We start from the raw sequence: 20,886 nt of genomic DNA, 5'->3' as shown, positions 1-20,886 counted from the left end.
TTGACCAAGTGATCGTTCGATATCGTAATAAATATGTATGTATGAGTATGTAGACTTTTTGTTGTACAAAATAAAGGAAACTAGAGAATATAAACTTGAGATACATGTAAAAAGTGAACTTATCCTTGAAGTTCAGCCACTGATCAAAAATACCTCATATTTTAATGAAAATACTCCTTAATACACGTTTTCCTAGAATTTAAACCAGCTTGGCCGATTTATCCATCCCTTAAGCGCTACATATAATTTTATAACCAATTTCCTCGAAGTCATTAGAACCATTTTTGATGTCTCAAAATATAATTGTTCAAAGAGGGAATGCCGTCAGCATCTCCCGAACCATGCCCAGGGGGGCGTGTTATTAGACAAAATGATTCCGTTTCCGTTTTTAGGATTCTGTGCCGCAATAAGCAAGAACCCTTAAGGTCGAAAGTAATAATAAAACTCATAAAAAGGCGTTTTGAACATGAAACTACCGTAAGACTCGCTCATATTAAACGATATTGTAACGGATAACTTACGTCTTAAGCCGAGTTAAGCGAAGTGTGCGTGTTGCGGCTGCGGCAGCCGCCGAGTCGCGTGCTCCTGAGAAGAAGGGCTACGATATTAGCCCGAAACATGTCGAGCTAAACTCTGTTTAAGACGTAAGTTATCCGTTACAATATCATTTAATGAAAAGGCGTTTCTTTATATGCAAATTGCAGAAGAATAAAAACCTAATATAAGGTACTTCTAATACGCATGGAAACTTGGAATTTGGTGTAAAGGCAGCTCTTACAGTACCTACAACGTACAAACAAACAAATAGTAAAAACTTCTGAAAATTCAATTTTTTTATGTTTGTCTATGTTATTAGCATAACCAATGTAAAATTACCCCTCTTACATAAAGAATTTGACTCGTTCTTGACCATTTTTATAACTCATTTTTATAATGTCGGGGGTTTCCAACTTTTTGTTTTTAGGTTATGTTCATTTTATTCTCATGATAGTGTATATAATTTTTAAGACAGTGGACTGATAACTAAAAGCGTAGCTATCGGGAGTACTCAGAGTATAACCGAGCTAAATATATAAGCTAAAGGTAATCCAGTCGAAAGTGTCCTACATGATTCAGAGTCATTTGGCAACAAACATGACGTGTTAACAAACAAACAAACAATAATGGATTCTTACCTTTGTTATTTAAACAGTAATTGGACCAGTATAAACAGTTATAGGATGTATAAGTAAATAACCGCGAGCTAGCTAAAGATAATACTAGAGTTTACCCGCGGCTTCGCACGCGTAAACTATTCAATCTGGTACAATAGAAATTTCGGGACTTTATAAAATACCACCGGGAATTCCCAAAATTTATAACGCTGTCTTCATATTGAGGTTTTGTTAAGAACAACTGTCTAAAATTTAAAGACTCTAAACCCAGCGGTTGAAATTTCAAGATTTTATCAATATCCCGTAAGAATATCGGGATAAAAAGTAACCTATGTGTTGTTCCAGATGTCCAGCTACCTACATACCAAATTTCATCCAAATCTGTCCAGCCGTTTTAGCGTGAAGGAGTAACAAACATACACACACACACAAACTATGCAACGGATAAATATAATTATATAGAGAGACCTGAGAACAAACATTCGTATTTTACATACAAATATCTGCCCCGACACGGGAATCGAACCCGGGACCTAAAGCTTCGTAGTCAGATTCTCTAACCACTAGGCCATCTGGTCGTCAAATAAATAAATAAGTGTAGTAGTCTGGTCGTATAAGAATGACTACATACGAAGTTCAAAAATCTTCACGGCGTCTTCGTTTTCAATTTCGCTACATAAATCAAGCGAAGATCGTCAATCAAGGATCTTGTACAAATAAAGCAAAATAAAATAAACATTACGAGTACCTCGACATCATTACATTGCCTTTGATAGACCTCGTAAATATTATATTTGTCATGTTGATGTCTAAATAAATTTTAATGTAGCTTAAGAGAAGTTTCCCTGCCGGACGCGCGGCCGCGTTATTTCGTTTGGGATATTGCTGTCTTTATCGCTCGTGACATAAGCGCTCACAGCCGTCCCCCCATGCCTTCCGCAACGACGTCCATAATTTATATCGAGATAGCTGTAGGCTTTTCAAGGTTTGGGCGGTTGAATTTTGGGTTTCGTTGTCCTCATATTATACGAAAAGTATAGCACAGAAATCAATCATATGTTACAATCAAGATATTTATTATATTTTCTATGCCTGTAGTGTTTTCGTTTTTTGTAAAAATGTTTTATTAGTCTGTAATTCTCGTGCAAAGTTGACCTCTTTTTTTTGTAGACTTTTGAGCTCCTGTAATTCTGATATTACACATTTGTATGAAAATTGAAAAACCACAGGCATAGATAATTACGTCTAGTCCATACTTACAAAATTTCATCTATTTCTGTTGCCTAGTTTTCAAATGAGACCGGGACTGCGTTTGTATGGAGAATGGAAAGAAGAGACTTCTCTTAAACATAATCCGACTAATATTGCAAATGCGAAAGCTATGTGTGTGTGTTTGCGACTCATTTGATAAAATATCTTGATGGAATCCATCATCATATCAGCCGTAAGACGTCCACTGTTGGACATCCAGTTGCTTCGGTTAGAAGCGGCCTGCATCCACCGTGAACCCGCGGCTGTAACCAGGTCATCCATCCGGTTGGTGGACGTCCTACGCTGCTCTTGCCGCAGCGCGGTCTCCATTCAAGGCCTTTTCCAGGATAACATGCATTAAAAAGCTTTATTAATTAATAAAATATACCTAGTCAGATACTGTTTTCTAGTCGCGGGTTCACGGTGGACGCAGGCCGCTGCCAACCGAAGCAACTGGAGGTCTATCGGGGAGGCCTATGTCAAACAGTGGACGTCCTACGGCTGAGATGATGATAATATTGATGAGAAACCGTATTTGGGTGTTACTTCGTGACATCTTAGGTACCTACATAACGTAGAGTTATGTAGTAAGTATAAAAATGTATGTTTATACCTCCACATACTTATACCGGTTGCCGGTAATAAAATAAAAGACTATCGTAAACAGCATTCGCTGAACACATGTGCTACGTTCTCACGCACATGCCTTATTGCATATACATTATGTTTCGTAAGTGTTTGGTATATACCGCATGTATCTTTAATAATGTTTGAAGTTTTTGCGATGTATTTCTTTTTTTGTAAAAAAATTACAACATATTGTAAAAAGGGCATTTTTTGTAAATTAAACTTACAAACAGTTGCCAATATAAATAAACATTTGGGGTTTTTAGACATGCGCCATTAATAAAATTTAAACGCGTGCCCAACTGAATAAAAGGTTGTATTCAAAAATATTTTTGACCACCAAGAGGGAGTTAGATAGTCTTTCACAGAGCTGCGTCCATTTTGGGCTCCATGGTCCATTTCTTCGAACGTCCATTTCCTGGCATTTCCATTTTCCTGCAAAGTCCTTTTCCTCAAATGTCTGATTTCCTGAACGTCCTATTTTCTCTCTTGTATACTATCACAAAATCGCATTATAGTATTCATATTCGTATACCAAATGCATTGCATTATACAACATTTAATACTATCGCAACTCCACTTAAACCATGTAATTCCTCTCATTTGCATAGCTTAAAAAGCTCTTTTTATGCAGATTGCCTTTCAACTGGACATTGTAAACATAATTTCTTTTCGCTGTTTGAAATTTATGCAAAATTTTCGTCGTTTACGCTAAAATTAATTGTGTTGTAATAACCATTTAGCTTTTGATTGGTATATAGTTATAATCGTGTCAAAAGTAATTGGTAATAAAGTAAAAAATAAATCCAATAGATTGCAGTAATGTTTAGTCATTTTCATTTAATTAGTATATTTTAATTTTTCAGTGTCAATTTAAAATGTCGTAAGAAGCGAATGGCTATGCTTTTACTCAACAATAATGTATGTAGAGTTCAACATTCTCGCGCTGGTTTTTCCTTCGGCATATCTTTATTTCCGTTTTTCAAATTATAATTACAATATATCTTAGTTATCAAAGTAGGCATACTTACGCCTGCAAAACCGCTTAACGCATAATGTGAATTCTATACTAAATTATATTTATGAAGTGGCCCTTTAGACGCATCAAAATATGTGTTTCATTACTATTTTATGCTGCTCATAAATTAAGTAATACACAAAAGATACTTTTATACGTCGTATAATGTTTTATTAACAAATAAAAATGGTCATAACGCACAGTTTTAGTTAAAAATATAGTATGCTGCTTATTTTTTGACTTATATGTGTTAACCGTTAAGCATTAGCCGTTAAGCATTTTAAATAATATTAACGAGATGTGAAAATTTTGTGTCGTAAAAAATGTAGTTTCGATAATTTTCTTGTGGCGGCTACGACAATTTTAATTATCTGCCATAAAAATATTTGGAAACCACAAGAAAAAAGTGGCACTGTTCTTTTTTTAAACAGAGTGACTGCCAGGAGTATGAAGCATACTAGTTCCCAAATCAAATATGAAAAATATAAATATACAACGGAAAAATTGTTTGATTCGACACAAAACAAAGGCTCGACGCACGCACTGACGAACAGACAAAATAATTGCCTCTCACAAACATTTTGCCGCCTACATAGGGTTTCATGATGTGGCTTAAGCTACAAGAAAAAGCGTGTTATCAAAAACATTCTAATGATGTATATAATAAAATGCAATACAATGACCCTTTATATACACCACGAATAGTAAACGTTACAGAAAACAGGTACACAGAGAGAAAATTGCAAGGTAAATAGGCGGCCTTATCCCTTAAGAATATAATGTAGGTACATTACAAGTGTACGTGAGGTAGGGTTCACTGGTAGAGATCTCTTCAAGGGATATGTTTGCCTTTACGAATGTATCTAAACGTTTGCCGATTGTATTTAATTTTTCTTGTACAAAAGGGTTTACATACAAACATACATTCAATGCCGGCAACGCATCAGCAATGGTACTATAGGTGCCCATTATAGACATAGTAGTAGTGTTTAAGTCCGGAAGTATGGGTGAGAATAATAAAAGTTTAAAACATTAACATTCGTATTTTTCACACAGAAATCTACTTCGACCGGGGATCGAACCCGGGACCTCAGGTTTTGTAGTCAGGTTCTCTAGGCGAAGGATAGACGCAATAACCGAAGGTTTTCAGTCTTACATTATAATATCCTACTTCGTAAATACTCATATTTCATATTTGTATTTGCTAGAATACACAATCAGTAAATACCACAATATGTGATAAATATCTGTAGACCATAGTATTTATTGTAAGTCTTGCCTTCGCCCTAATCACTAAGCTATTCGATTGACACAAATGAAAGTAGTCCATAACAACCGCTGTCACTAGTGTACGAGACCATACAGCCGGCCCACGTCGTGTGGGCAAGACAGTGTCGCAACAAGCAGTCGGTGAGCTTTTCGAAAAACGACACATAATGGGCTTTACGAGGTTAGTCACATCAATTAGAGGCGTAGGAGAGTGATTTACTCAAAAATGGACTTCACTTGTTAACATTACTAAAAACGTGTATGTATTGACAAATAATACAATTTAAACAATGTAATTACAAAGTTAAAAAGACGATTAAGGGAACTGGATCGGATAGGTTATAATAGTTAGATTTGTCAATATTTCAGTAATTTGGACGATAAAAGATCATTGGTGTTTAGTTAGATTGCGCAAACGCACAACTATGGATTTATAAGAGACGCTCATCGATTGATTTAGGTGTTACCATGTTTCTTCACATTTCCTTTTTATAGATAACCTGTATACTTAAGAATAGCAGTAGGTGCATTGAGAAAATAAAAAAATAGTATAAAAATTAAGTTCTTCTTCGTACGTCTCTTTCTCTTGTTAACAGCTAATTTCATATTTTTACGTGTTTATTTACTATATCAATCGTTAAATAAGTACAATAAAATTTTAAAAAATCCGACTGCGTAAAAAAGCTTTCAATATACTTGTAAATAAGTCTATTTAGTTATATAATTATTTTGTACTATTTGGATTTTAATTTGGTATTTTACATAGGAAATTGTAATAAAATAATTAATCGCCTCTCAACAAAATATTTGCCCGCCTGAATGCAGGCTGAATACACTGAAATAAAAATATACAATGTAAGACCTTCCTGCAGGACTACTACGAAACTCAAACTCGAAGTTCGTATCGTGCGGTCCCTCTGACACTTATACTATTTAATACGAGATCGAGAGGGACGGTACGATACGAACTTCGACTTTCGAGTTTCATAGTAGCCCTGCTGCAGCGGCGTCTTTAGCCCATGTAGCGCCCGTGTGCAATTATTACTTTAGCGCCATCTAGGAAGCGCGCGGTCAAAATGGAATAGGTACAAAATTGCCGCGGCCGGCGCCCCTAACACCGCTGGCACCGCTGCGCCCGTGTGCAACGCACACCCTGCGCTATAGGTAAAGACGCCTCTGCCCTGCTGTATTCTGGCAAATAAATACTTATGACTTTTGAATATAAAATCGGACATACATATACATAAGTAGGTACAGGCCAAAACATAATCCACCTTTTAAGCTTCACCAATAAGTAGTCGAGTAAAACAAATTGCACGTTTTGAAAAAAAAAACGGCTGTCTGAAAAGTACTAGCTGAAGCATTTCAATTAGTAACGTCCTGTCACACGCATGGCTTGAACACATACTTAAATCAAACTGACCTGTATTGGGCCAAATATGCTGGCTAGCAGCCAACCACTATGTATAAAATGATACACAAACTTATTTTTTATGAATCATGTAACAGGACACTTGGCCTTGTTCGTCGTATTGGCTCTGATAATGTTGTACATTTTCACTAATATTAAAAATTCGAACGAGAGTTTGTTTGTTTGTTGCATTTTCATAGAAATAGAATTAATTTATTGTCAAACTGTGTACAAAAGATGACATAATATAATAGTTCCAACAGCTACCCAATGGGGGCGTACAATATTTATATCCCTACCATACATATTTTATCAGCTAAATACAACAATTTTTTTTTACAATACTGTTATTCACTTCCTTCCGTCACATTCAAAAAATTCTTTTAAATTGTAGAACACTTTTTTGTATTATCATATTATTTTGTATTTTTGTATTTGTCATATTTTAACTACTGAATAATTTGCCATGAAATGTATTCCCGAGAACGTGTAATTAATGAATTCTTTGTAGACGAAATCGCGGGCAACGGCTAGTATTAAATAATTGGCGTATAAGACAAAAATAATAATTAATAAGTTGTTCTCGTGTGATAAGTGATCATTGTATGATGTCGCATACGACAATTTGTTTGTGTTTGGCAACCAACATCCATTATTATGTTTCTAAACTACAAATAATTTGTATCAGGGCGCATACGGCAGAATTCAACTGTCGAAAATCATTATGGCAAACAATGGAAAATTGGTAATGAGAAAATGTATTCACAAAAAGGAAAGAAACGCATTTTTTCCTGTGTGCTATGATTTTCTTTTAATAGGAGTTTGAAAGAATTGAAAATATTGTTGCAAGTTGACTGCACTTCTCTCTAAAGAGGCGAAACAAAATGAACCGCAAAGACGTTAAAATAAGTTGAGCTAAAAAATGTAAAGCAAAAATAAATTGTATTTATTTAGCTGAACGAAATTTTACGACACAAGGGAGACCCTGCATGCCGTGTTTTACAACTATAACCCAAAACATAATACTTTTTATCTACGAAATTAATATGTCGTTTCTGTTTTATGGGCTACAAAAGAAAAATTGTGAACGTACTTTTTATAGCGTTTTCGTTGGTTCCGTTATGTTTTAGTTACGTTATTAAATTAAAAAATTGTATATATTTATTGAGAAAACAGTTTTTTTTTCTATCTTCTTACTTGTTTATTTGGCTAGGTCCAATGGATTTATAATGTTTGCCGGCCAAATTGTTTTAAGACCCCTATTTACGTAACTTAAGCAGAGCTCGGCTTTTTAATTTGATTTTCGTTACCTTATACTTTGTTTACAACGCGTTTCATAATTTCTGTATGACTAATCTGTACCCGCGGCTCTGCTCGCTCAAACTATGGTCACTTTAACTGAGTATTACGGTGCTTGATTGACCAATTCAAAAATAGTACAATTTTCGATAAATATGATGAGTCTAAATTGGGCTTTAGAATTCTATTTACAATTAGACTTTACTATGTTTAAAAACATAATAGCATGGTTTTCATTCACATTTCATAAAGAATTACCATGAAAACTTATACCTATCTATGTTTTTCTAGCTATCTTAATATGAAATGTTTTTTTTAGCTCAAAAGAGCATCAATCACATAACATTACTAATTATTCCACACATAAATATGCTAATAAAATTATTTATTTTAGTAGGTTAGGTACGATAAATAATAATATGTCGTTACACACTGTTTTAGAAAATCTTAATGTATACGATTACGATTACTGATGGCGTTTACGATAAATTAATTAACAGTATTTTAATGTCTACGGAAAAAAAGTTAAATGCGTCTTAGTCATGCCTGAAATGACAGTTTTCTGTAAACTGACTAAACACATGTCCAACGGTTTTCCTAGTTATTATTATAAAACAGTACCTTATACTTTTTAAGCCTATGTAACTAGTATGTAAGTTATAATGAATATTCTTTTAATATATACAACATTAAATTGTATCACTGCGATTAATTAGGTTTTATTTCTAAATTTAAAACCCATGAAAATCCTAAGCAGACATGAAATAGCACCACTTAAATATTTTACTGCCCTCCTTCTAAAAGGCGAAATAAAATTTTATTTTTATTAAGTCCAAATATTAACAAAATCGTTCTTACTTTTGATTTGTGAGCCGAGGGAAACTGCCATAACTCAATTTGAGACGTTTATGGGCATAATTTATGAGAGTTATTTGATTTAAAAATAATAGTGTCGTATTTTCGCGTCCGTTCGGGATAATCTCATTTTGAGATGGTTTTAATGTGATAGAATACGCTTTACTGCTTCATAGGACAATAAATGGTTATTAAATTACATAATTAAAAACTTAGATATTTCAAACACTTGGGAAAAGCTAGACAGACTTTGAAAAAAAAAAAATATTTTATTAGGTACATACAGTGAAAACCTAGGTATTTTTAAAAGTTACAATGTGCGTATGTTGCTTTTGTAAGTAGTCCTCAAACCTCTGTGGTTCACGATAATCTGTTGTTTTAAAAAAGTTATACATACATACTTCAACATATCAGCCGTAAGACGTCCACTGTTGGACATAGGCCTCCCCACAGACCTCCAGTTGCTTCTTTTGGAAGCGGCCTGCATCCACCGTAAACCCGTGGCTTTGATTAGCACATACACACACAGTAACCAAAAGAGCTTGAATTGAAGATACAATTTTGACAAAAACTTATTTTTACTGATTTGTACATACTTTACCAATGTTGCCATGCCATTAGAAATTAGTAATTAATAACAACCCACGTATTTTATCGAATGATAAGCGAGCCAACACATGAGAGGATTGCTTACGTCATCCAAAGCACACGGCTCTAAAACTAAAAACTGTGAGGTTAAGTGGTTTTGCCTTAAACCCGATATGTTCAAGTTTCTTAGAAAAAATAAAGCGTGGGTGACTTGGCGACGTATTTTTTAGGCTTTACCGTTGCTCCGTACATTTTGTGACAGAGAAAGAATATAATTTATCTTCAGGTAATTAATTAGTAAACAACAAATTAAAGTATTTGGCGTATAAAATGACGTATAAATGGCATATTTTTATATGAACCTTTACTCACGATTTTCTTCACTTGATTGAACTACATATTAAGTCTTACTAAATTCCTTTAGTTTTTTTTTTTTCAAAATAAAATGTCTTATTGTGTTCATTTACAGCGATTATTTTATTACTAGCTATTAGTACCAAGTATAAGCGTGATGCGTATATTTTAGGATTTTATATTGATATATCCCAAAACAAACCAACCGTATAACCGTAATCAGGTATTTTACAATAAAAATGTGTCAATTACGACAAAATTGGTAACGTAATTTACTTGTATTCTTCATTGACATTTACTTTTTGTATTTGAAAGGTACTTAATCTATCAATCGATAAGTTATATTATTTGACTAAGCCGACCATTTTCGAGACATTGCAAACACAATTGAAAACGCTCACAAAATAGAGTGCTCTAAGATATAAAGTCGTGTCGTCCGTTGCATACATAATATTATCATCGTCACTATTTCTTGTTGGTTTTTTTCGACCAGTTCCTGTGTATATTCCCTGGGGTAGGTGCACCTGTCGAGAAAGTGAGCAGGATGGAAGATACGTGCTAAGCTATCTCGCTTTATCATTAGTCTAAGGCGACAGGTGTGAGACCCGTATTACAAATTTTAACCAAAATACATTTTTAACGTGTTCCTTGTCTTATAAGCTTGAACATGTTAACCAATTCTGTGCAGCTTTCTATTGTACCTAATCGTTGTGTTCCCAATAAAACGTTTTCGTGTGTATTTATTTCTTAAAGAAATTGTACACCCACCGTTTGATTTTTTCTAACTGATTGTTTTATTTCAGAGGTTAAAATTAGTTTTGATGAAGCTGAAGATAAAACACTCAATTCTTCCGTTAGCTTTATGAAAAATATTTAAACTCACTTTTACAATATTTTAATGATATGGTGTATGGTGTTAATATGATATGTACTTTTTTTTTGACAAGCATGTGGATCTCCTGATGGTAAGAGATCACCACCGCCCGTAGACGTCTGCAACACCAGGGGTATTGCAGATGCGTTGCCAACCTAGAGGCTTAAGATGGGATACCTCAAGTGCCAGTAAGTTCACCGGCTGTCTTACTCTCCTCGCCGAAACACAACAACAACACTTATGTTTGAATCTAGATCTGCTTCCAACCAAAGCAACTGGAGTTTAAGTAGAGGCGTATGTCCAACAGCGGACGTCCTACGGCTAAGATGATGATAATGATGAATTTACTTGATGTTCAGCGTAAATGTTACCTTTAACATTTGAAGCAAGTTTCATACTTTTGTAAGTACTTATTTTCTGAATGATTAACATATTTTTTTCTTTTTCAGATATGCAAGTGTAGATGACGAGTCCAGTGGGTATTAGTGTAGTGTGGTGTTAGTGACAATGTGCTGCATTTGACAGTGTTTGACAGTGCTTGACAGTGAGACTATGTGTAGTGTGTTTATTGGGAACAAAGATGTGTGCCACAACGAGGACCTTGGTTGCCGTTTTATGTGGTAAGTCTAAAAAATCTATTTTTTTTGTCGTATCACATCATAGCCAAAAAATGGTTTAAAAATAGTATTTTAATGTTTTAATGGAGCATTTCTAGCCCCAGCGTATTAGAATTATAATCCAGCGTGGAATGTGTTGCGAGGAATGTTTTCATTAACCAATAGTAACGCTCATTTACGCATCCTCGCACAGCTCTGGAGGAACAGCTGAGCGGAGCGAGGCCAGGTAAATGAAGCGATCAGCCTTATTGGTTAGTGAAAAACATATTCCTCGCAACACATTCTCGCACATCTCTGGTGGAAACGCTGCTTTATGGGCGCTCTTTCACAGGGTTAAGACTTATCGAATTGTATATTATAGCTAGTTTATTTTTAGGATAATCGATGTCACTCAAATATATATTTTTTTTTATTTGTATTCGACTTTATTTCACAGGGTTAAGTCTAAACATTTTTCATAAGGTCACTTCTTTTCAATTTTGCACAAGGTCCTACCACCTGCAATTTTAGGATAATTGAGTGTTTCCCAATCTTGATTGACTTTAAAATCAATTGCTTAAAAAATACTACAAAACTCTTTTCAATTACGAGTCAGTTTTAAGACCTCAAATATTACTTGTATTTAGTAAACAAAAAGTGACGTTTTAAAAGCACTCCAATTAATTTAAGTCGAAATAAATTACAATGGTTTTTAGCTGAAACAGCTTTAGTAAAACTTTTATTTGCCAATAAAAGTAATCAAACAGAGTGCCTGCCATATTTTCTTTTGTTAGCATCGACTGTGTTGAATACCTGGGGTTGTTAAACTTAGGGGCGCTAGTGATGTGCCAATATTAATATTCGTACTCAACATTTGCCTACATCGAATACGTAATTAATTAAAACTAAATTAAATATTATAGAGCCGCGTATCCATTAGAGCAGCCTCAGGCCGAGCACCGCGAGCCGAGCCATATTTTGTCGGTTTTTTGGCCGTGCTCAAAGGAGCCTCAGTCTGAGCCGTGCTTTTGGCAGCGTCTCCACTTGCGCGGCCTCGGAGCGAGGCAGCCGCTCGGCCCGAGGCTGCCTCTAGTGGATACGCGGCTTAGGACAACTGACACCAATTGACCTAGTCCGAAACTAAGCAAAGCTTGTACTATTGATATAAATACCCAAATACGTATTTAAGGTCCAAGACCCAAATACAATCATTCGTATTATTCATACAAATATCTGCCCCAATCGGGGATCGAACCCGGGCCCTGAAGCTTCATAGTCAGGTTCTCTAACCACTTGGCTATCCGGTCGTATAAAAATTAGACTTACTGACAGATAGCATACCTACAGCCTAGGTTTTAGAGTTTAGATGCTTTATTTTGCAAACTTTGAGTTTTGTAGATTCTAATGCAACAAGTGGGTCTTATATTCAAACTTCTATAGATACCTATCCGAGAATATAAATTAGTTTCTTATTTGTCTTAATATTATCTTCATTGTGATGTTTCTGAGAAATATACTTCAAAATTAGTTTTATCAAACATGGCTTCAACATTGTTATGTAGAATATTATATCAAAAGAAAATAAGGACTACTTGAATTTCATCGGTAAAATAATATCAAAAAAACATTCGCGTTTTTATCTGAATACATCTAATTGAATTTTTGTATTTATATTGTGTGATGTATTAATGAAACCATTTTTCAGACAAACAATTTTATTTATTAGCACTTAATTTTGTGTAGTAATTAGGCTTGCTGTTAATTAATTTGCTTGCTAAATTATCAAGTTTTAATATCACCTTACTTGATGAATGGGAATATGAATTTCGTAAGCAACTGAAATAAAGAACCAAAATTTCTACAAATAAATGAGAATATGATTATCATTCGTTCGTTATTTCTTTAGGCCAATGGTACCTTCGTTTTGGGCTGAGGCACTCAAATGTTATATTACTGTACTGTTTTGTGTAGTATCGCAACTTTATTTAAATTGTACACCGCACACTTATTATGTGTATTACGCAATGTAGAATAGATTACATTTTACTGACCAATGGTTTTATAATATAATTAAAAGAAATGTGGTACAATAGAAGTGCTGGTCTGGTTAAAAGGCCAATACTTTTTTAGATCAATATATTTTATAAGAATCAAAATATATATTAAATAAATAATAAATTTATTCATTTCTTTTCCATAAACTTGTGATTGTGGTACTTATCCGACTTGCGGTGTATAAATAAAGTCTTGAGGCGTGAAATTTTTCACACACGTAATTCTTCATAGAACGTAAATGAAGACCACAATGCTAGTTTTGTAAATACCATAGGATTTTTTGTAAAATCCTGGAATTTCAATTCAAATTGTCCGCAATGGTTCTTGTGAGAAAAATAACCACAGTCCATCCGCATACTCATACGCGCACCATTTCCCTTCCCTAGCTTATTTATTAGTTAAGAGGCCAAAGTTTAATTAAAATTAAACAAACGACGACCTCTCAAGTGTCAGTAAAAAGTTTTATATTGTTTTATTCCCGGAGTTAATTAAAATGGTCGTAAGCGACTAGCAGCTGCTTCTAAGTTTGTGGGGTGTTAGTACCTTTGGGAATGTAATTACGGTCGCATGTTAACTTACTCTAGAGTACAGTGACAATATAGCTCTGTCCGTGATGTTTGATATAAAAACATAATAATTACATGGTTCTCTATCGTTTGCCCGAATTTCATATGCCCGAACGTATCGTTTTCTAGAATTTTCATTTGCCATAAAGTAATTTATTTCTGAAATAGTAATTTCTTCAGAGTTGATCTTAAACTTACCTAACCTAACCTACTGCATTCTATATGATGACATTTAAAAAAATCCTGAAAACAGCACGGTTCTATATATTTTATGGCAAACGTTGGTATATCAAGTGAAATTCGGGCAAATGAAATTCGGGCAAGTAAAGGTAACCGTAATTACATAGCTCTTGTGACATATCTTTACATAGTATAAAATAAAGTCACTTGTTGTGTTATAAAACTAGCACTATTCACTAGCAACGCGTCCCGTTCCGGCTCCGCGCGGTAACAGCTTTTGGGAAATATAGCTAAAGATACAAAGTACCTTTATTAAAGATATTTTTCTGAAAACGGCAACCGTAAAAAGTTGGGGCGAGTCGGGTGGCTGGACACCGTTTCGTTATTCCCCACGCGGGATGCAAGCTGCACTGAAGCTTCAATTGATGCCTTATTGCGTATGACGTGCGTTTACAATACAATACAAATATTCTTTATTGATCACCAAAAGCAGTACAGAGACATTACAAAAATAAAAAAATCAGGTAAACAATAGGCGATCTTATCGCTAAAAAGCGATCTCTTCCAGACAACCAATTTCTGGGGAAATTAATAAATATGAACAGACTTGTAGGTGGCAGAAATAACAGACAGGAGAAACGTAGAATTAATAGACAATAAATATCTAGAAGTAGGAGTAGGTCTAAGTGGATTATGTAGAGCTATGTCGACGACGCTAACTTTATTCAATTATAAATTACTGTTGTTATTACTATAATTATTAAGGTTTTAACGACCGGATAGCTAATTGGTTAGAGATCCTGACTATTGAGCTTGAGATCCCAGGCTCGAGGTATTATATGTATGAATAATACAATCTTTGTTCTCGAGTCTTGGACGTTTAATTATATATTTAAGTATGTATTTATCTACATAAGTATGTGTATCCGTTGTCTAGTACTCATAGTACAAGTTTTGATTAGTTTGGGACTAGGTAAATTAATTATTTTACCTATTTTACAATAAGTATTTCTGTTCTCTGGTGTAATCAAACAACCTTATGACAAAAGCCTCTGAAGTTAAAACCAATTCCAAAAATCCAAAGCCAATTCATCAACAAACAAATTACTAAAATATTGGGGTTCAAACAAGAAATTAATTCAATATTTTGGGCATAAAAGGCTTATCGGAGTTACGTTGAAGGATGTACTGATAATTTTAGTAGGGGTAGAGGGTGGAGCGATGACAAAGATACAGTAGGCTGTTATATAACTGTGCCACATAATGTTAATTTAACATGGCGACTCTGAGATGAGATCAAGATAAAATTTAAACAACTCAGTTAATTTACAAAGTAATATTTCAAATCAGTACTTAATGAGGGTGAAAGATTACTATTCGTGTTGTACAATAAAGAGTAATTGTGTTTTATTCAATGGCGCTAGTGTCGTAGGTTCGATTGACAACTTTGGCATTTACGTCACGTTTGTGGTTTGTTGAATAACTAAATGAGCCAATCGCAAGCAATACTGTAGCGTCAAACGGACCTCTTGATGCTAACGCCATCTAAAGACTGACCAGAAGAAATATATGACTAATTTCTTGCACTGGTAATAATTTCAATGATTGTCAGTGTCACTGTGGCGGTTTCTTTGAACAATAACAAAAATGCCCAAAACGATTAATAGTTAACAACGGATCATTGTAAATAATGTTTATAATAAACTACTGAAAAAAAAACGCTTGGGGAATGAAACTATTTCACTACAAATCCTTTCCAAATTAACATCAGAGCTAACAGGTAAACGTTGTAGACAAGTCAAGATGTCATTGTTCCGACTATACTGAACTATTGTCATATAATTTAGAACAATAGCGACCTCTTGACAATAGTCATATATTTTTGGTTTACCTTTAGCGATATTTTACCTGTCAAAACAATTCATTAGTTCGATTAGTGTTCTTTTGATTTTTAGATTTCTCGTTGATGAGATGTCGCTTAGTAACACTTGAGTAATAATTCATAACAACACAAAGGTGTGTATTTTCATGTAAGTTTTGTTAGCGTTTTTGTCGATCATCATCATCATCATCATCATCACAATACATGTTCAAACAATTACGTATGACACTAGCGGGCTAACGATATACACGATCCTAGCCTACTGTATGTTAGTGCCCTGCTCCAAAAGGTCCTCAGCCATCCAATTTTAATTACATCCCTTAATTGGTAGCCCTTTGGTCTAATCAGGCGGACATTTATCCTCCGCCATTTGTGTGCCCAAAAAAGGTTTTTTTAATTGAATTCTGTAATATGTCGTGTTAGTTTGCTTTTGATTAAGTATTTTTCGTCAAAGGGTTTGGTTGAATTTAAGTTTTTGAATGTATCTTTACGTCACTTTTTAAAATTTCGGAATGTAGTTTAGGGATTTTGTTAAATGTAGAACTGATAATATGCTTAGTTTAACTTAGTTGTGTTACTTCAAGCAAACATAACCTAAGTCCATCTTAATTTTTTTTCCAACAGTGGGACGTATATAGGCTGGGATGATGATGATGAAGATTATTTAAAAGTTTTAGATTTAATTGACAAAGCGTATTGCTAATAAAAAAACAAATTCTAGCTTTATATACTTTAAGTTTAAAAATGAACAGCATGGTAAGCTAAAAGATGCGGGTAAAAATTACAAATAGGGTAACTAAAACACTATTTTGTTGAAAAAAAAACTTACAATTCGTAGAGCAAAACTTCTCCTGATCAATACATATCTTATCCTAAAAACTTTTTTGAAACGTGACCTGTGATTTGTGTTAGTTTATATGGTTATGGTTTAGTGGTTAGTATAGTTAGTTGGTATGGTATGTTTTAACTGAATTTAGCATGTTCATTTAACATTAAGAGTTCAAATCCAGAAAATCCAAAACACTTATTCATTATTACAAACTTTTTTGTCGCATACGCCAATACATTTTGGCGTATACGCCACCTATTCATAAACTGTCACAATCAACCGTTCGATCATAGAGTACGATACATTCCAGAGGCGACTATTTATCATGCCTTTACCCTAATTCCTGTATTAATGTTGCTCTCTCTGGCGCAAATACAATGAGTGATCTATGCCCCTACTACGGGCTTAAGATGGCAAAAGCAGCCACAATTAATATGTTTATTCGAGTAGGTCACAAAGATCTCTTTTACATTGTTTTGGGTTAATAGCTCAAAAGGACAAAGGAATCCTAAACGGATCCAAATCAAAATCAAAACGGTTATTTTATAAATTTAAGTTACCTACAAAGGGTTTATTTACTAGATGGATGTTATCCATCTTTTTTTAAGTATTTTGTAGTAGGTTTTTCGAAAAAAAAAATGAAATTTGCAAAGAAACTTCGAAAATTTAAGAAAACCTAACGACTATGAACGTAATTGAATACCATCTATATTTATCTACATTTACCATCTATATTTATCTAAATCGGTTCAGCGGTTTAACGTGAAGAGGCAAAAACAAATAGACTTACAAACTTTCACATTTATATTATAGGACTCACTTGTTTCTCACACGTCTCTCTACCCGGAACCCTTGGTAGCGCAAGTCTGCTCCTAATTGATGGCATTGCGTTATTTTTCCCGTGGCATTAATTGTTCCGTTTTCCTCGACGTTAATCATCGGTTATAAACGAAATTTGACTTCTGACTCGAATTTTTGGACGAAATTTTGCTTAGACTTTTTTGTATACTTAATTTTAGTCATTTTAGCGCTAAAATGCCAAGGTTTTATATTAAATTGATGATTGTTATTGTAAATAAGTCAGTTTTTTTCATTTCCATTTCTTTGTTCTTTACGACAATTTCAAATTGTATTTTACATCAATTGAAGTTTCATTAGACTCATCTTTTCTATTTATTAAATAGTTTTCAATGACCAATATTTTTTTACTTAGAAGCAAATGAAACAAAAAAAAAACTTCTTCATCGTAAAGCTCTTGCTAAATTTCAAATGTAATTTCGGACATCATCATCATCGTCATCCCAGCCTATATACGTCCCACTGCTGGGCACAGGCCTCCTCTCAAAGCAAGAGGGCTTGGGCCATAGTTCCCACGCGGGCCCAGTGCGGATTGGGAACTTCACACGCACCATTGAATTGCTTCGAACATTTATGCAGGTTTCCTCACGATGTTTTCCTTCACCGCAAAGCTCGTGGTAAATTTCAAATGTAATTCCGCACATGAATTTGGAAAAACTCAGAGGTGCGAGCCGGGCTTTTGAACCCACGACCCTCTGCTTGAGAGGCGATAGGTCAATCCACTGCGAATGCTGTATAGATATGGCACGGAACCCTTCGTGCGCGAGTCCGACTCGCACTTGGCCGGTTTTTAGGTTATTCTAGACTTGTTTCGGGGAGTAAACCAGAAGCTATCTAGCACACTTGTAATCACAATTATTTTCACCATTTCTTTCTGTCACACGGCGAAAGATGAGGGTAGAAAGAGAAGATGAATGCGATCACGGAAGTCAGCGAGTTAGACAATTATGGTCTCAGAAAGTTACCTGATGGCAAGCACAAAAGCCGTAATGGCCTTGTGGTTTGTCCAATGGCCTCTCAAGCAGAGGATCGAGGGTCTGAACCAGGGCTCGCACTTCTTAGTTGGGTAATTATTTGAGGTGTAAGATAAATGTTACAGAAATAAAAACACACATTTTGATGTGGTCTGTTTTATTTTGAACATAAGGATATGTACCGATAAGATGCTTTATATTATAAGAGATCGATAAAGTTTATTTTGGTTAAAAAAAGCAAAAATCCAATTTAACGGTAACGAAAATGAGCATCGAGACCACGAAAAAGAACATTTTGTTTATTTTAAAATCTTATAATTGTACTATTTGAATGAAAATCCGATCATAATGAGAAAACGAATAAGCATTATTTAATTAATCAGGTATCAACAGAAATAGACAATCGATATCTATATAAAAAAAAAAAAAACTTGACCACGAAAATGACGACTTCAAATTGTCATTTTTGTAACCTTTTAAATACTATGTAGAAATTACTTAATTAAAGTAAGATTAATAACTTCAACTCACAAACCAAAACAGTTTTCAATACCTTCCCCCCCGTGCAGGTCTACGGTAAACCAGAACGAAATTATGTTACAACAAAATGCTCCTGTAAATGACGAAGTTTTCTTTTAATATTTAGATATATACATTTCACACGTACATTCAGGGCAAAATAATTCTTGAACCTCTCGCCAGTTAACAAAATTGGCGACGCACTGGTCATAATTCCTATAACCACACCTGGAGCAAATGTTGTTGACGGTCAACCATTCTTCGTTTAAATCAATTAAATCAATAACGGCATAAACGATTACACTGTAAAAAGCAGAAAATTCTATAAAAAGTGTTCTGTATTTTTTATACTTGTAGGGAAAATCATCTTTTTCGTGGTCTTTAATCAGTTTCGTGGCCCATAGGACCACGAAAATGATGACCACGAAATTGAAAAGCTCTTACTTTCGCGGCTCTGCAGTAAATATCCTATAGGTTTGAAGCAAATGAAATCAATATTGAATAACTTAACTGCAAATGACACAGCACCAGTAAAACATTATATTTATTTACCCAATACTTACCAAGTCGCAACCGTAACGAAAATGACGCTCGATCTTTGACGCAAATCTAACTGAACCTTTATTACATTAATTATAGATAAATAATTATGACTTGCGATAAACATTATACGTTATATTGACGCAGTCTTATTTTCAAAGTTGCTTATAGTTAAAAAAGGATTTACAGGAGGTTTGACCTCTTTTTTTTGTTTAAAATATACTTAATAAGTGTGACCACGAAAATGATGGTGTATTTTGGAACAACGGGAAATGTAGAAAAAAAAAGTCTTATCAATGTCCTAATTTTTTTATGTTTGCATGCATGGTATATCATATTATGAACATTCAATCCATGTTTTAAACAGCAAGTTTTTCTATACCTTGTATTTTTTACAATACTACAAAGTAATCAGGGATAATCCGAACCTGACCACGTAACTGACTTTTGTGCAGAAAATTTAAGTTATTGTGGAAAAAAGATAAAATAGAATAAAATGTATTTACCGCAAGTTTCAGTGATAATATCCTAAGCAACTTAAAAACAATAAACGATATATTTCTAATTTTATAACTGAAAATTTGAGTCTGAACACTATTGAACCTCTCGAAATAATAACCCAGTTTTTGAAATTCATGTCCGAAATTAGAAAAAGCCGTGTTGGCCTAGTGGTTTGACCTGTCGCCTCTCAAACAGAGGGTCGTGGGTTCAAACCCCGGCTCGCACCTCTGAGTTTTCCAAATTCATGTGCGGAATTACATTTGAAATTTACCACGAGCTTTAATAATAATAATAATAATATAATTTATTTCATGTAACTGGGACACATATTATGTTAGTAGTTGTTGCTTAGTTTCTAAAGATTAGTAGGTACTTACAAATTAATAAAACTTGACTCATTCTACCACAGTATCACACTGGTAGGGGAATGCAGTCCCTCACAGTGTGACATGTAGTCACAGTCAAGTCCGTCCGCTATCACACGCAGGACGGTGTTGGAACTGCCCCGCACGCGGTGAAGGAAAACATCGTGAGGAAACCTGCACAAACCTGCGAAGCGATTCAATGGTGCGTGTGGAGTTCCCAATCCGCACTGGGCCCGCGTGGGAACTATGGCCCAAGCCCTCTTGTTCTGAGAGGAGGCCTGTGCCCAGCAGTGGGACGTATATAGGCTGGGATGATGATTC

The 20,886-nt window shown here is 34.6% G+C and overlaps 1 protein-coding gene across 4 annotated transcripts in view; it reads left to right on the top strand.

Annotated features, from left to right (window-relative positions):
* The window catches only part of sns (nephrin adhesion molecule sticks and stones), a 382,036-nt gene that overhangs the window by 10,649 nt on the left and 350,501 nt on the right, over nt 1–20,886 (top strand). For all 4 annotated transcript variants that reach the window (XM_074109582.1, XM_074109581.1, XM_074109579.1 and 1 more), the window contains exon 2: nt 11,150–11,320. In XM_074109582.1, the coding sequence (XP_073965683.1) occupies nt 11,281–11,320 (40 nt within the window). In that variant the 5' untranslated portion in view covers nt 11,150–11,280. The remainder of the gene's footprint in view (nt 1–11,149; nt 11,321–20,886) is intronic.

This window comes from Choristoneura fumiferana, chromosome 29, assembly GCF_025370935.1.
Source record: "Choristoneura fumiferana chromosome 29, NRCan_CFum_1, whole genome shotgun sequence".
NCBI classification, from domain to species: Eukaryota; Metazoa; Arthropoda; class Insecta; order Lepidoptera; family Tortricidae; genus Choristoneura; species Choristoneura fumiferana.
Note: the sequence above shows the minus strand (reverse complement) of the source record. Positions and strands in the feature narration are given on the sequence as shown.